We start from the raw sequence: 16,268 nt of genomic DNA, 5'->3' as shown, positions 1-16,268 counted from the left end.
ATTTTCATCACGTACGTCAAAAAATACAGGATGTATTTTTTGATGTACGTGATGAAAATACATCATTCTGTGGTCTTACTTCATGTTCGTTATGATTAATTCAGCTTGTCACTCATTTCTATAAATAAATCAACTGTTCCACCTCAGCGTTACTTACTTGATAGTTTATCTTATTATAGATTATCTAGTTGGAAAAGTAGTGAACCTGTCCTTTAAGCAATGATTAGTTTAAAGAGATGATAATGTTCTTTATCAGCCACTAGGTGGACACACATTAGAGGACTGGCCACAAGGATGGACTGGGCAGGACGGCCATGTGTGTTAGTAATAAGAGGATAAATCTTCAGTGGACACAAGCTCTTTTGATCTGGGTGATTTTTGATGCTGAAGCTTAACATCTGTCGTGTGTTTTTCTTTGATGTTGATCATTCTTGATGACCTGTGCACTTTTCCAAAGGCTCCTTTGATAGTATTTAGTGCAGTGATGTGTCTTTGGGGGTTTCCCTGATAGTTTTTTTTTTTTTTCATTTTGGATTTATCTACATCTTTTTGTCTGGTGGTCTGCTATAATCAGCAAACTGGCTAGACTCTTTTGGTCAAATCTGAAAGACAATAGCTTAAAACAACGGACACTCGTGACACTCGTGAACACCCTGGGGCACTTGATTTTGATCATAGGAAGTCTGGTGGGGGGCAAAGTTGATTTAGGTCAGGTTTCTTGTCTGCTCAATTAGGGTCAAAGTAACAATCTTTTCAATGCGTACATATAGATCTGTTTTGAAATATTGTTTGCAGAGTGACTTGAGGAGACGTTTTGCCTTTCATTATTGCTTGATTGTATTATCCACCCACATTCTGGTTATGAAACCCTGTGTTGTCTTACTCCTGTTGTTGTTGCCTTGGCTCCCAGTCATTTTGTCATCAGACTTGGTTTAGTGTGTCTGGTATGTCTGGGGGTATGAGGATGATGTGGCTTCATTAACAAGGAGAGCAAATGAGTCACACAGGGTGAAAACCTGGAGACATAAACCACAGTAAGATGCTTGGAGGACACAAATGTTGCTGACCAGTTAAGATACGACACAACACTAGAACTGGGTATTTTGATACTGGTTTTCTAAATTATACATTTTGTTTTTAGACTAATTTTTATAAAATCCATTTCAACAAGAAAATAACATTATGCTACAGTTCTTTATTTTTATTTTTAAATGGTCACCTTGGCTTCTTTCCACTAAATCAGTTTTATTCTTCATGAAGGAGGATTTACAGTAGGACTGCTGGATTAGACTGACTTAGTTTTGGCATAGTGTACCTAAAAAAAAAACTGACAATTACCTATTGTTAAAAATGTTCCAGTGCTGGTATTAATGGCAACTGTTTTTTTTTGTGTGTGTGTGTCCTTTTGGCTTATCCTGTACGTTCAGGGTCACCACAGCAGATCATTGTGTCTGCATGTCCATTTGGCACAGGCTGGATGCCCTTCCTGACCCAACCCTCCCCAATTTCTACTGGGCTTGGGACCGGGACTTCGGGGCTGTGGATGGGGATGGGCTGTTTGGGGTTCTGTGTTGTGGGGTGCAAACTTCCAACCCTGTAGTTGGGAGGTGGCCGCTCTACCAACTGAGCCCTTTTATTAATACCAACTGTTAAAGTACCTAAATCACATTTTTCTTTTTTACCAAATTCTACATTGTAACAAAAGGAAAATTACACTACAGTGTAGTGTAGTAATATTTCACATCAAGCAGTCGTAAAATCTGATTCAACACAGCCTAACAACACACACTCTAACAATTGCTGTAAAAAGGGGAAACAATCTAAACAATAAATATATTTTGAATGCAAAATGGACAGGTTACAAGTCAGTGTCAAATGTTTGACTCATTGATGCTCATGAGATATACTCCTTATCTATCCTTATGTATTTAATGCCAAGGCATTTTTTGTATACTCAATAGTATTGAAGTTGTTTGGCCACTGCCATAAAAGTATTTCTTTAGTATGCAGCACTACACAAAACAATATGCTGATAAAACACAGTAGGCTATAGCTGCTGCTTTTGAATCACTGAATAAATAGCAGCATTAGAGCTCAAAGATTAGTTTAGTAAAATTAATGTTTTTTTTTTTTTTTTAAAGCAGAATATTCTCAGGTCCCAAATATGAGGATTTAGAGACATTTTCGTCATATAATAGTAAACAGAATATACAGAATATATTTAGCTTTTTCCTGGAGAAAACTAGTAATTTTTATTGTTGACTTCTGTGACATTAGTTTACATAGTTTACATTTTAAAACTTAAATGGTTATTAGACAATTCACAGAAAAAATATTTGCAGATTTCTGGAAGAACTTTTTTTAGTACTGTCACAGTAATTTGAATCTAAGTGGCTTTTTGTTCAGACATAAGCTCTAAAACTAAAACATTTAGGAAAGACTTTTATTTTTTTGACATTTTCTAGTCCAAACAATTAGACAACTATTCAACAAAAATAAATGTATTATTGTAGGGCTAGATAATAATGATAATAACTAATTCATTATAGTATTTGAAAAAAATATTTTTTTCTAGAACTGGGGCTTGATTTCTTTAGATTGCTTTTCATAATTGACCAAAATGTTTACAATTCTAGAGAGTTTTGAGTAATGACTAATAAATGATGAAAATACTTACTGATAATCCTAAACTAATCATTGCAGTTTTAGACTAATTAATAAACAAAACAGTTACAGTGTGAAATTCTGTAAAGTTGTTCAAGCATCTAAAAATATGAAGATTATATTTTTTTCTTCTGTCATGGGTACTTACATGTCTTTGGTTTGTCATAGAACACATTTGTGAAATCTCCGGGACTCTTTGTATTTTATAGGGAATTTCTGTCCTGAACCAAATTGTGAACGATAAGTTAATGGTAGTGGTAGATTAATATCTTCATCTGGCTTTAATCTCTGACCTATTTAAAATGGCTTTAAAACATTGGTGCGGTAATATTGTGGCGACTGTGGCGCAGGAAGGTAGAGCGGTCCATCAATCTCACAGTTGTTGGTTCAATCCCCGGCTCCTCCGGTCACATGTCGAAGTGTCCTTGAGCAAGACACTGAACTCTAACTTCGTTGCTCCCGGTGAGTGTTGGCCAGCTGACTAGCAGCTCCCCCATCGGTGTCTGAGTGTGTGTGGTTGTAAGTGTGAATGGGTGAATGAGAAGCAGTGTTGAGTGCCAATAGGTAGAAAAGCTATATAAGTGCAGACCATTTACCATCTGTGTGCAACACACTGAACATGAATGGGAAAAGAAAGAAGGGACTTATTTGAAGAACTAAGTAAGAAAGTGTCCACCATGCATAATCGAGGTAAAGACTATACAAAGGATTGTCCTCTGGAACAGTGAGACAAAATACCACATCTGCTCACAAATGAAAACTTGGGGAGGTGACACAGTTGTGTTATGGAAACCCATCACTGTGTCACCCACAGGGCTCAAGAAGAGGTGAGATGTCAACAAGCCTCATTAGGAACTACAAAAAGAAGCTTAGGGCATGTTATCATAGGAATCAAACAATCTTGTTACAGATACCTTATATAATTATAATAATTAATAATGATTTAATTTACGGTGGAATAATAGATGGTGAGATATTCTTTAGGTTCTTTAAACTCAAAGATAAGCAGTATCTGCTGTTATATGGTTGTAGCTGTTTAGGTTTGGGACAATTTGAACATGTTAGCTCAAGTTGCTGTGTTCATTTTCTCACATTTCGAGCGTGTTATCGATGCTTGGAGAAAATAAACAGCAAATCAACTGATTTTAAAATGAATTGTTAGTTGCAGCCTCGTATCTCCTGTTTGAAATGTGAATTTATTAAGATTTCAAGCAACTTTTCCTCAGCACAATCACACAGGACTCAGTCCAACACTTATTACCAATGTGACTGAGAAAGACAATCCTCTTAGCACAGAGCCTGTTTTCTTTCTAGGCCACTGAATGGATCTGTACACAAGTCCTGTCAGTTCAGCCCGGCTGTCGGATATCCTCTCTCTGTTACTTTCCTTTGTCCGCTTGGATGGTAGGGTCTCTTTTGAAACATACCCCCCCCCCCACTTCCCCATCTTTATAGCCTGAGCCAGCAGCTGCAGGGTTAATGTTTTAGCAGCAGCAGCACAGGCAGAGAGGCAGGAGTTGGAGTAGGAGGAGGAGGGGGGAGGGAGAGAGAGAGAGAGAGAGAGGGAGAGAGTGGCGGAGAGGTGGGGGCTGGTCTACAGCTGTTGTAGTAGGCAGGGTCTATTGGGGTAGGAAGCCTGCCTCCCTCACCCTGGAACAATGGGAGACATGGCAGCCTCTGCAGACAGCACAGACACACACACACAATGCACATGACCAAGGACAGGCCTTTTCTAGCTGGAGCATAGAGGAAACCGGCTTCCTCGTCACACTCAAAGGGTGACGGCACTTTTAACAGGGGGGAAAATAATCTCCTCTGCCGCCGGAAAACAGAAATGTAAGGTTGTGGCCTCTCTTCTGCTCTCTCTCTCTCTCTCATTTTTTCTCTTCTGGTGCCTTACATTTCATTCTGCTGTGAGGAGGTGTCAGATGTTGTGACTGGATGACTGAAAAGGCAGCAAGAGCAAGGTGAGCTGACCTGAAATTTGTAGATGCTGATTCCATTTTTACAGCTGACATGGTGTTATGTGGGGCCCTCGCACTCGTCTGTCTGTTGTGAAGCAGTGTTGGGGCAGAGTTTTGCTTGTGTGTGAACAAAGTAGCATGACAGTGAGGGGACACTTTTTGTTATGTTTTGTGGTGTCGAGCTAATGTAAATGGACATGGGGTGACTCCCGGGGCAGGTCTGATTTGCGGTGTGTGGTTATGTTAGCATCAATATGGGAGCTACAGTAGCTTAGGAGAGAACAGACCCCAGTTTCCACGCTGTGTCATTTTTATTTTGGCCGAACCAACACAGGATAATGTGGGATTGTTTTTTTTTTTTCTGCAGCGAACAAAGTGTCATAAATCTGCCAAATGTGTATGTGGCAGAAAACGCAGCTTAAATGTTGCCTCTTGTTTGAACGTGTGAGAAAACAACATCCCAGTGATTGTGTTCTATCAGACATGGAGAGACCGTGATGTGCTTCCTGTGTGTGGAGATCACCTGGCACAGATTTAAGAAGGATCCCTGCGTTGGGTTTGATTGCTCACAGACATCCATGGCGCACATCCAACCATTCAGGCCCTTTTGGGAAGGGAGCTCCCCTCCTTTATCCCCTCCCCCACGTCCTCTCTCTCTCTCTCTCTCTCTCTCTCTCTCTCTCTCTCTCTCTCTCTCTCTCTCTCTCTCTCTCTCTCTCTCTCTCTCTCTCTCTCTCTCTCTCTCTCTCTCTCTCTCTCTCTCTCTCTCTCTCCTGCCTCTGTTCCCCATCCCAAATATTGCTACGATTCGTCTCGGTTCATATAGCCAAACATCAAGACAGGAAGCAGCACCGAGGGAGCCCGCCAGCCCGATTCTGTCTCAGGCGCATCTCTCTGCCTCTTTGATATTTATCTGCATCTTTATTAATGATGCAGACAATCATTTCTTTATGGTATGTCTGCAAAAAAAAAACAACAACTTTGGCCTACATTTTTTTTTGTCAGGGAGGGAAGATTCAGTCTTCCCCGATCTTGTTTAATTTCACCACGTGAGGATTTAGGTTTTTGTCACATTGTTTACATCTCCCTCCTACACACTTTGCCTACACAGCAAGAACTTCAATGTGGGCCTTTCCAGATTGGCAGATGGAAAGGGTGGTGTTTGACATATCCTTGCCGATGCCAAATCCCCAAGAGTGCGACTGACTGATTTAAGAAGCTTTTGTGCATTTCTGCTCTCTGCCTCAGCTGAGTCGCCTTTGAATTTTTTTTCTTTAGCTTTGCCCTCATTTTATGAATCGTTGGTACTCATCCTCATCTGCAGCATCTTATCAACCCTTTTGGAAAATTGTAATTTTATTAGTTCAAGTCCGGGTGCGAGGCATCCGTACATGTCTCTTGTGCCTTTCATTTCTGGGCCCTGTGATCCGCCGTGTTTATGATCTTGTTTCATGACGGATCGCGGTCAGTACTTTTTCCCCCCGGACCAGGTGTACCAACGAGGACACAGCCAGACCAGGTGATCTGCTCTTGCTCCTTTAAAGCCCAGATTGAGAGGGCAGATGCTCAACACCTCTAATCCCATTTCAGTTTGACAAGACCTAACAGGATCAGGCCCTGGTGATAGACTGCTTTTGGAAATGAAGAGTTAACACTGCAGCTCTGAGCTTAAAGGTATCTGGAGACTGTGGAGATGCTGCAGCAGACAGTGTGTCCCATTTAAATGAAACCTTTATAGCAACTGAACATAATTAACAGGGACCTCGGCTAATAGGGGAATCCCACATTGGACTAAAACTTAACAAAAAAAAATCAGTGTGGCGGTGCATCCTGTGCTATCAGGAGGACATAAAAGGGGACTTCTTAAACACTGTCTGCTGAATTATTCATCCATCTTTCTTTCATTACACTTTACCATGTCTCAGATGAAAGGAAAGACGAGAGGAGAGTGAGATAGGGGAGTGGGGGGCTTGTGGTCTTGGCATGGCTGGTGTCTGCTGAGCGCTGGTATCTCCCGAGGGCAGTGGAGCGTTTTCCTCCTCTCCTGGTTTCCCGTTCACTCGCAGAGTGGATGAGAGCTGTAACCTTTGCCTGCCATAGGCCATGGCAGAGGACACTGGTCTCCAATGCCCCTCTCCCTTCCCAAGTGTAAACTATCAGTAAGTGTATCATTTAGAAAGAGACACGCTAGGATTGGAAGAGAGGTCAGGACGTTTTATCTGTGGACAAAAAAAGAGGCTGGGAATTTATTTATTAACGTGTGTCCATGTGTTTTCCTGTTCCTCAGCTCCGTGGTTTTGTTGTTGGGAGACAGAGGTGCCTGACCAAGTGACTAACTCCTCTTCAAGGATCGTAACAACAGCTGGTCATGTGAGTTCATGATGTCATTTGTTTAAAACACGTCAGCTGATTTTCTGATGTCTCACTTTCAACAGGGCTTCAGATACTGGAATCAATTAATCTACAGATCGTCTCAATATAGTAAAAACCACAATTTTTAAAAGCCAGAGTTTATGATATTTAAGAGCTTTTAACACTGCGGCTAACATTTTCTTAAGCTGTTAATTCATCTGCCAGTTGTTTTTCTGGATTATTTGGTTATTTATTTAAAAAAACACCGTCTGATAGGATCGAAAATGTCCCATTAGTTGTGTCCCAATTTACTGAGGAAAGGTAGCAACTTTTATTTGCTCGCCTTTGACAGCTCAAAACCTAAATCTAATAAATTTAGTGTTTATAAATCCTAAGTAGCTCAAACCATCAAAGCTGTGACCCTTTTGCCATAAAGGAATAATCAATAATATAAATTTGGCATTTAATTTGCATAACAATCAATAGACTAATTGTTCTGCTCTAAGGTATGTTTTTTTTTTGTCCCACTATAAGCTTAAAAAAGACCCAGAAATGCAACTGAGAACCTGCAACTTAAAGATGCTGGATGCTAGAATAAGTCCCTGAAGTGATAAATCAGTAATCAACACTTGGTTCCTTTTCAGCTGACAACCATATGATAAGGTGACACATTGTTTCAACTTTACTTTTCACCATTTTAATTGTTATGTGTTATCACAATATGTAACAGTTGGTAGATCAATTGTTAAAAAAAGTTCTACCCATAATTTTTGTGCTTGCTGTGGCTTGTTTTGTCGCACCAATTGTCCAAAGCCTGAAGATATTGAATATGACTGAATACATTTTACATTTAAGCAGGTTGAACTAGAGAATGTTTTGCATTTTTGATGGAAAGGGAACAGTTTGACTGACTGATTCAGTTTCTGTGGATCAACTCACTGACAAGCAGTTATTGCAACTACAGTTTGTTGTGTGAATCAGCTTCTGATGGACCAAGACAAAGAAGAAGTACTCATGGACTTGCTGTTTTTTGGCTCTTCCTGTTTCATATCCTCATGTTTGTCGATCAGCTTATTGGTAGAAACACACTTTACTAAAACAGTATACACCCATGAGAAGTAAGATCGACCTTTGCTGCAGTCCCCACCAGGTAATTTTTTTTAAAGGATACCATGACTATTTATTTGCCTTAGATGACATGTTAGTTTTCCTCCGGTGTCCCCACAGCTCACATTTTTCAGGCACAGGTATCCATTCGAATCATTATAGACAGAACAAAACCCCCAAATGCTGCTTTGGCTCAGAGGCGAACACATGATCCTCTCTGTTTTGTTCAGTGATTGGAACTTAAAGCTGCGAGCGCCGTGACTCGCTGCACTCTGTTTACACTTGGCAATGTCAGATTTAGTGGCTGTGTTTTCGATAAGGATGGATTTACAGAAACAAAACACAAAGCTCTGTGACGGCTTTGACCTTCATTCTTAACCGTTTGCTTGTTGCATTCTTCTTTCTTCCTTTCATCAAGCATCCTTTGCTTGATTTCTTTGTGTTTAGACGTATACCTTCTTTTTTTTTTTAGCCTCAAAATACAAAACATACACTTATGAAGCCCATTTTATTGCTTCATAATTATGTCCCCTCTCTAGAATAACTGTGGCATAAACGTTAGCTTTTGTGTGTCTCATCACTTGTGACACTTTGACCTCTCCAGTCGTGGTACCTATTAAAGGCTGCAACCATTTGTGATTTATAACTGATAAACCTGCAGATTTTATTTTGAAATAATCCATCAATCTGTTTTTTTCCTTTAAATATCAGAAAAAGGTGGAAGTTTGTTTCCTAAACTAACAGGACGATGTATAAATCTGTAAAAATAGCACCAACTCCCCCATAACTTTCGACAAAAAACAAAAAATCACATTACAGTAGCATTTATTAGCAAATGTTTATTTATGTTAAATATTTTTTTCTGCTCTGTCCTTGATGTTTTTTTCTTTTGTCGAATGAATGAATGGCTTTGGGCAACGTTATGCATCCGTATTGGTTTGGCTTTCAGCCACATCTGTATTATTAAGTTTTAAGTCAGGTGTATCAGATCCTTGATGAAAGTAAAACAAGAAAGTGAATTTAGTTTCTAGTGTGGATCAAATTCAACAAGAGCTAGATCTTCATTATATTTGCCCATTTTTTTAAACCTCACTTAAAATGTGCAGCCAAGAACCCTGGTGACATTATCTTTATTTTTTTTTCAATTAGTTCTTTGTCAAAGCTCAAGAGCCACGTAAAACAGCTGTTTTGACGGGCTTAGCACTACTCCTTGTGATGGATAAAATAAGAGCGCATTGACAGTTTCACAGATGAAAATCAGAAAATGAGAATGGGGTTGCAACGTAAACCCCTCGGAGAATATGCACACACAGGTCAGCACACTTTTTCCATTCAAATGTTATTTTTCAAACACAAAGTGAATGTTAACACAGGAATCCCCCTTTAATACAGCTTCTTATCTCTGCATTCCATTATGTGTACTAAAATAGCTCAGTTGTGTCCATTGTTTGTCTGAGTGGGTGCAGTACTTCACCCTCAGCACTAAGGTGTATATAAATACACAGTCTACCTTGTACTTACGACCATTCAAGTGTCTGTGAGAGTCATCTCGTCTCATGTCTGACAGAATTAACATACATAATGGACACACATTTTTTCCTGATGGTGATTTCCTTTTACTAAGGAGATTACATTGTTTCATAGTGGTGGGATCATGAAGCCCATCCTGCCGGGCAGAGCGACCACTCAGCAGTGCAGTGTGGAGAGCAGCAACATTAACGCTCTTTGCATTCCCCTCGTGGCTTCTCTCTGTTGGCCTCTGACAGCTCCAGCGGCTGTAAGTCTGCCAGCTGAGGTTGGTGGAAGGAGCTCCTTGGAACGGCAGCCCCACTGGGACTCACTGAGCCCCTGCTCTGTCCTGTCAATGAGCCTCTGTGTGTGCACAGGCCAGGCCCATGCTCCTAAATGAAAAAAACCAAAAGGCCTTGATGATGATTGAACTGCAGTTCACAGAACAGCCAGCAGTACTTTCTCTCACTATCTCTCCCCCTCCATGCACATTTGCTTTCTCTTCCCTCAGTGTTTTCAGAGGAATTAAGTCAGACATTAAAGTAAGGCAGGTTTATTTGTGTAGCTCCTTTCAGCCACAAGGCAATTTCAAGTGCTATACATCAGAGTTAAAAAGGAATTAAGAAGGCAATTAAATACACTCAAGACAATACAAAAGACATAAATTAGAGCTGAAAGGTCAGATAATTCATCATTTTCACTATTAGGTATTAGGGTAAATTGATTTTTTTGTCATACACGGTCTGGTTCCAGCCTCTCAGATGTGAGAATTGACTGCCTTTGTTGTTTCATATGATAGTAAACTAAGTACCTGTGGTTTGTGGACACGTCATCTTGGACCTTGGTGAATGTATTTTTGACTGTTGACTTTTTCGACACAATACAAATACAGCACATGTATCTGTTACCTTGTGAATTAATCAGCAGACGCGTTTACAATGAAAATATATACAACTCTTCATCAAAACATGGGCACATGGTTCCATTGAAGCAGATTTGTTGTGGAGGGGTTAAGGCTGATGCTCACAGCTAGAAGGTCCCTGGTACCAATGAAGCTGCTGGCTGTGGCCTCACTGTGGAGTTTACATGTTTCATGAATCTTTTACATAGATGACTTTAAATTCCTGACGTGACTTTGAGTGTGAGTGGTTTTCAGTCTCTTTGTGTGGCCTTATAATAGATGGTGACCAGGGTGTATCCCATCTCATGCCCAGTGACAGCTTGGAACAGCTCCAGCCCCCTAAACAGGCCTTAGCAGGATATACAGTATAGATAATGGATGGACTGATTTATCAAAATCTTTGCAGTGATACAGCAATACAAGATGATGATGATGATAAATAATAACAGTTTTAATATGATTAAAGTAGAGGTAGAGTAAAAGTAATTAATTGATCACAGTCTATTTCTGGGGTTGTAGCTTTTCCTGTCTGAGGTTTGGCTTCTGTTTTCTGTTCTCTTTGTTTTTCAGTAGGTCTTAGTAAAAAGTGAGACATCACCTTTAGATCACACTTCAACTTAAACTACCAGGGCAAACTACGGGGGGATGGACATTTTTTTTTTTTACTTGTTATCTTTAACAGGCAAAAAAAATGAATTGAAAAACAAAAAACAAAATAATTGATAGTTGCAGTTGCTGTGGAGTGTAAATAATTACTGAATGGCTGTTAAACTGTCTTGTTATTACTCAGAAAAGTCATTGTAGCCTCCACAGCAGACTGTCCAGCCCTAGAGACACTGTAGCGTCTCGAGTGTCTGAAGATAGTCTTGAGGTCAACGGCAACAAGAATTCATTGCTGAAAGAATAGCGTGATTTGGACCTTGTGTCCTCACAGTTTGGTACAAAAGACTGGTGGAGTAGGTTTCATTCAGTGATTCTCAAACCAGCACTAGTATTGTAGAAGTTTCTCTCACGTAGAAACCCAGTGTGAAGAGGAGGGAAGTGACGTCTGCTTAATAATGACTGAAACCCCTTTGTGTTTTTTCATCATTTGATCGGATGTCAGAGGACTTGGATTCAGCAGTGGTTTTGAGCCCTGCTGGATTCTAGATAAATGGAAAACAACCTGTTTTAAGCAACACTATGACGTTAACTGTTCACATCAAAAGAAGCCACAGCGACAGCCGCAACAGAACCATATTGTTGTTATATTTAGCATCCATTTTGTTGTCCCTTGGAGCACGCTATCACTTCCACGTGATTGTTGGCAAATACAAAGAGATGCATGCATGTTTGTGGGCCCTGCTGCCCGAGGCTTTAATGTGCATTAGTGAAGGGAAAAAGCTGGTATTTATAACCCATCAGTATATTCAAGGTCAAATGCATGGCTAATATCTGCTTCCGTTCTTAGATGCGCCGCATCGATCCGCCCTCCATTATATGTGTACATTCGGCTGTGCTTAGTCAATCGCAGCTCAATACACAAGCACCCTATGCTTCGGATGGTGCTGTGGAAGTTTGTCAGTCCAGGTTCCCAGTCCACAGGCTGACGATGTTCAATAATCTTCCTGTAAACGCTTTGCAAACAGCTCTAGTTACACAAGGCCTGGCAGGTCTTTGATTAAACAGTTGGAGGCTAATGACTATTTCTCAGTAGTGGATGTTATTTCTCGTGTAAGTGTTTAAAGTATTGGTTTTGTAAATACTGGTTCCACCAAAATAAACGGATATAATCGTCATTATTTTACTACAACTTTATTAATATACACTCCTTGACCATTTGTGTTACATTGATGACGAAGGAACATTTGTACTAGATGGTTGTGCATTAAAAAACTCCCCCAACTACATATAAAACCTCTAACTGGTCCCACTTGATTTCTCACACTTCAAAGCAAAATGAAAGCCGTTACAAAAAGGTTGATAATGCACTATAACGTGCAGATTTCCTAATATTTTATTTAAGTCGGTTTTTAGTTTCTATAATGTGTGTGTGCTTGTTTTTAACATTATGGCAGTGCTTGGCCTCCCTCTAGCTATAGTGGGATCTGGGTCTATGTCACACTTCCTTCCCCTCATGGCCCTGCTCTGGTCTGACACACACACACACACACACACCTGGAGCCGTGCCTACTAGACTGGTCTTCAGCCATGTGCTCTGCAGTGTACCACGCTAGCAGACTCAGGCAGCCTGTGAGCTCAGTGTGGTGCTGCAGTTTGATCTGTGGATTTGTTGAAGCTACAAACCTAAAGCTGAGGAATATGGACACAAAAGCTCCTCATTCAAACCAGTCTGAGCATTTGAAACAATGCAGGATTGAAGCATTAATGTGTTTGTTCAGTAATCCTCAATATCCAGTAAGGTAATGTGTTATAGAGTCAACAAGCTCTGTAACCTAAGAGATATCATAGCCCTGTTCATATTTGTGTTGAGCACCAAACTCTTAAGCAGCGCTGAAGCAAAATGCTGTGGCTGTCAGATAAACAGAGTAAAAACAAAGTGTAATGGTGGTAATAATGTTAACGTCACTCTTGGAGATGAGAATGGTGTCTGATGTGAAGCAGACCTCAGTTTACTCCTGTCGCCAGTGTTTGTTTTGGTTTGTCTGGAGAACCAGATGGGTGAGGTTTACTTTCTGAGGACAATTCAGACACAGTCAGCAGGAGCCACTTGTCAAGTGACCGAAAATCAGTCATGAACAGTTTTGATAAACAGCAAAGTTCTTTATGAACCAAATATGTCAATAAATGTGCATTTGGTTTGTTTTATCTGATGGTAAATGAATATCTTTGGGTTTGGACTTCAATCAGGAATCAGGAAAGGTAATTAATAGATTAATAAACATGAAATGTACAGTTAGTTGCAGGTTTTTTGTGTCCCCTCCCACCTATTGGACATGGTTGATGCTCATGTTTAAGCGTATAAAGAGCTTTTAACTCCCATTTGTAAGATTAAACTATTTGCATTAACTGTTTAACCGAAATCCAATGTTTACACATTGGTTTTAATAAAAACAGTGAGATGCCTTTTGTAAATGTGTAATTTTGCCTATGGCACACAGCAGCCAAAGGTTATACACAATGTGACCTGTGAGACCTAGAAGACCTTCCCGTAGTGTCGCTCATCTGCCAGAGTTGCCTGTGTTTTTTCTTTGTGTTTGCAGGTACAAACCGTGTTTTGTGCAGAGGTTGTGTCAGTGCTGTTTCAAGCTTTACCTTTTGTTTTGCAGATGAAAACAATGTCTGATGAGACTGAACAGAGAATGTGTGATGAGGAATTTGGTTCAGACGAGGAGGGCGTGGAAGGAGACGTGGAGTCTTATCTGGAGGACAACAGCAGCGAGCTCATGGACCGACTTAGAGAGCTGGAGGTGAGCAAGAAAACCAAATAAACTTTGCTTAACAGATTCCGTTTGAATGTGGGTCATTATGCTCGGGTTCTGTGTGTTGGCAGGACCTGGAAGTGGCTTTAGGTCATTTCAGATCATGTTCAGATATGTTTATAATCCATAATGTAGTCGTGCTGATATAAGCTGTGTGTGTGTAAGCTGTGATTCCTCCTCTGTATTTTAGCTGCAGCAAAGAGCTCTTTATTTATCCAGTTTGATGATGGGCCAAGGACAAAGGGTGTTGTGTGCTGCTCAGATTGTTAAACCCCACGAGGCAAATTGGTGATTTGGGTTATAGGCCCACATAAATAACATTTGTTTTGAATTAAAATGCAAATAAGCAGTTTATCCAATTGAAAAGCTAATTACAAATTACATTTGTAGTTAATCGAGTATGACTTTGTGAGACACTGTGAAACTTTCTCAGTCCCTCCCATCTGGATTCATGGATACATTGCTGGGCACACGCCCAGAAGTCCAAAAGGTCAGGGGGCCCATAGGCCAGAGACTCTGAAGTGGCCGTTCATGTTTCCTGTTGAAAAGAACTCAGTTAAAAGCCACAAAATAACCAAAAAGAGATTGTGGAAACTACAACAACCACAAAAAGACACAAACCAAAAGAAAGATGACGAACAACAACCTGGAACTATCCAAAAGAGGCTCAAAACAACTAAAAACAGACACAGAGTGACCGAAAACAGGACGCAAAATGATCCAATAAAGTATTATTTCCATCTCAACAGGCAGAGAATTCTGCTCTGATGTTGGCGAACGAGAGTCAGAGGGAAGCTTACGAGAGATGCTTGGACGAGGTGAGCTCACGATGTATAATCTAAATACATTTACACACTATCCATGATTAGAAAAGAAGCTCAGCTGAGTCACTCCACATGTCAACTCAGTGTAAATGTTCTCTGATTGCCTCAGGTGGCCAACCATGTGGTCCAAGCTCTGCTAAACCAAAAGGTAACGCAGCGCTTGATTTCTCAGTCTGGGTTTGGATTTCAGATCGTCCGCCAAAGGCTGACTTCTCACTGCTTTGTGTGTCAATGAACAGGATCTGAGAGAGGAGTGCATCAAGCTGAAGATGCTGGTGTTTGATTTGGAGAGACAGAACCGAGCGCTTTGCGAGCTTTTCCAGCAGAAACTGCCCAACCAGCCCACTGCTCATTACCAGGTAAATCCACTCTGACTTTTATCTACACGCTGAAAACCGAAAATAATCACTCTGATCAAGGTTCATGGTTAAGTATATTATGACATGTATTATGTGTTTTAGTTTGGGTTTTTTTAGTATGTTTTATATGTAGACATGGACAAATTTGTTTTTACCCTCTTTTAGCCACAATTTTCACTGAAACAACAACAGAATTAAAAAAAAAAACAATACATCTTTACTTTTGATTTTTTTTTAGTTAAACAGAATAATTTATAATGAAACAACAAATTGACAGGTAATATTTCAAAACGTTTCCTGTAATAAGCATCACACACAACGTTTAGCCTGTTTCATTGGAGAAAACTAGGCCCTCTGTTGTTTGGTTTGGCCTTTGTTGTATTATCTTTTATTTCCTTTTCTCTAACTTTTCAAAGTTATTTCTGATTGCGGATTCTTTTTCACTGAAGGTTACCAACAATTTGATCTGCATCTGTATCTACTAACCAATAAACACAGCTGGCAATTAAACGCACAGCTTTGCCCTTGTAACATAGCAGAACAGTACCATACCACTGAAATACTTAAGTACAAGTACTGGAGTACATTTGGTGTATTTAGTCAGTGTATTAATGCAGAGCTGTGATTGCTGTGAACATTTATCTCTCACCTCTGCCTCATTCTTCCAACACTGCTGTCCCAGTAATGAATCTCACCTCTGCTCTGTATTGTTCCAGTAGATGCCAGAACACAGCAGCTCATAGTTGTCTGTGTATACAGTTGCATGTAGTGTGTACAGTGTCATCATAATTGCCTCATGAATCTCCTGTTACAGGTCCAGACAGGACCCCTCCCAGACTACAATGCACAGCTGCACAATGACTCTGCCAAACAGGTGGAGCCTGCACAGACTGAAGCGCAAGCACAAGCCAAGGTGATTATTACAAAGCCAACACAAGATTTATCAAACATTAGGAGCAAAACTGTGATTAGATCATAGGCTCTGAATGCAACTAAAGTCCCCACTTGTGTGTGATGTTATAACAAGCTTTGACCTTTACCTTCTTTTCCAGCATTGTGCTTAACAAGTACCTCTGCTGCTAATCTTCACTGCACTCGTTTCCTGCACGCAAATGTCTTGAAGAACTGAATTGTTTGGTTTTAATCAAGTGTCAGCCGTGAAGTGT

At 40.3% G+C, this 16,268-nt stretch overlaps 1 protein-coding gene across 7 annotated transcripts in view; it reads left to right on the top strand.

Moving 5' to 3' along the window:
* nckap5l (NCK-associated protein 5-like) overlaps positions 1 to 16,268 on the top strand; it is a 39,156-nt gene that overhangs the window by 15,171 nt on the left and 7,717 nt on the right. For 3 of the 7 annotated variants that reach the window (XM_067526901.1, XM_067526900.1, XM_067526907.1), the window contains exons 2-7: positions 6,916 to 6,998; positions 13,767 to 13,907; positions 14,669 to 14,737; positions 14,853 to 14,891; positions 14,983 to 15,102; positions 15,917 to 16,015. In XM_067526901.1, the coding sequence (XP_067383002.1) occupies positions 13,767 to 13,907; positions 14,669 to 14,737; positions 14,853 to 14,891; positions 14,983 to 15,102; positions 15,917 to 16,015 (468 nt within the window). In that variant the 5' untranslated portion in view covers positions 6,916 to 6,998. The other 4 variants (XM_067526903.1, XM_067526902.1, XM_067526904.1 and 1 more) reach the window with 4 other exon arrangements.

Source organism: Channa argus, chromosome 13 (genome assembly GCF_033026475.1).
Source record: "Channa argus isolate prfri chromosome 13, Channa argus male v1.0, whole genome shotgun sequence".
NCBI classification, from domain to species: Eukaryota; Metazoa; Chordata; class Actinopteri; order Anabantiformes; family Channidae; genus Channa; species Channa argus.
Note: the sequence above shows the minus strand (reverse complement) of the source record. Positions and strands in the feature narration are given on the sequence as shown.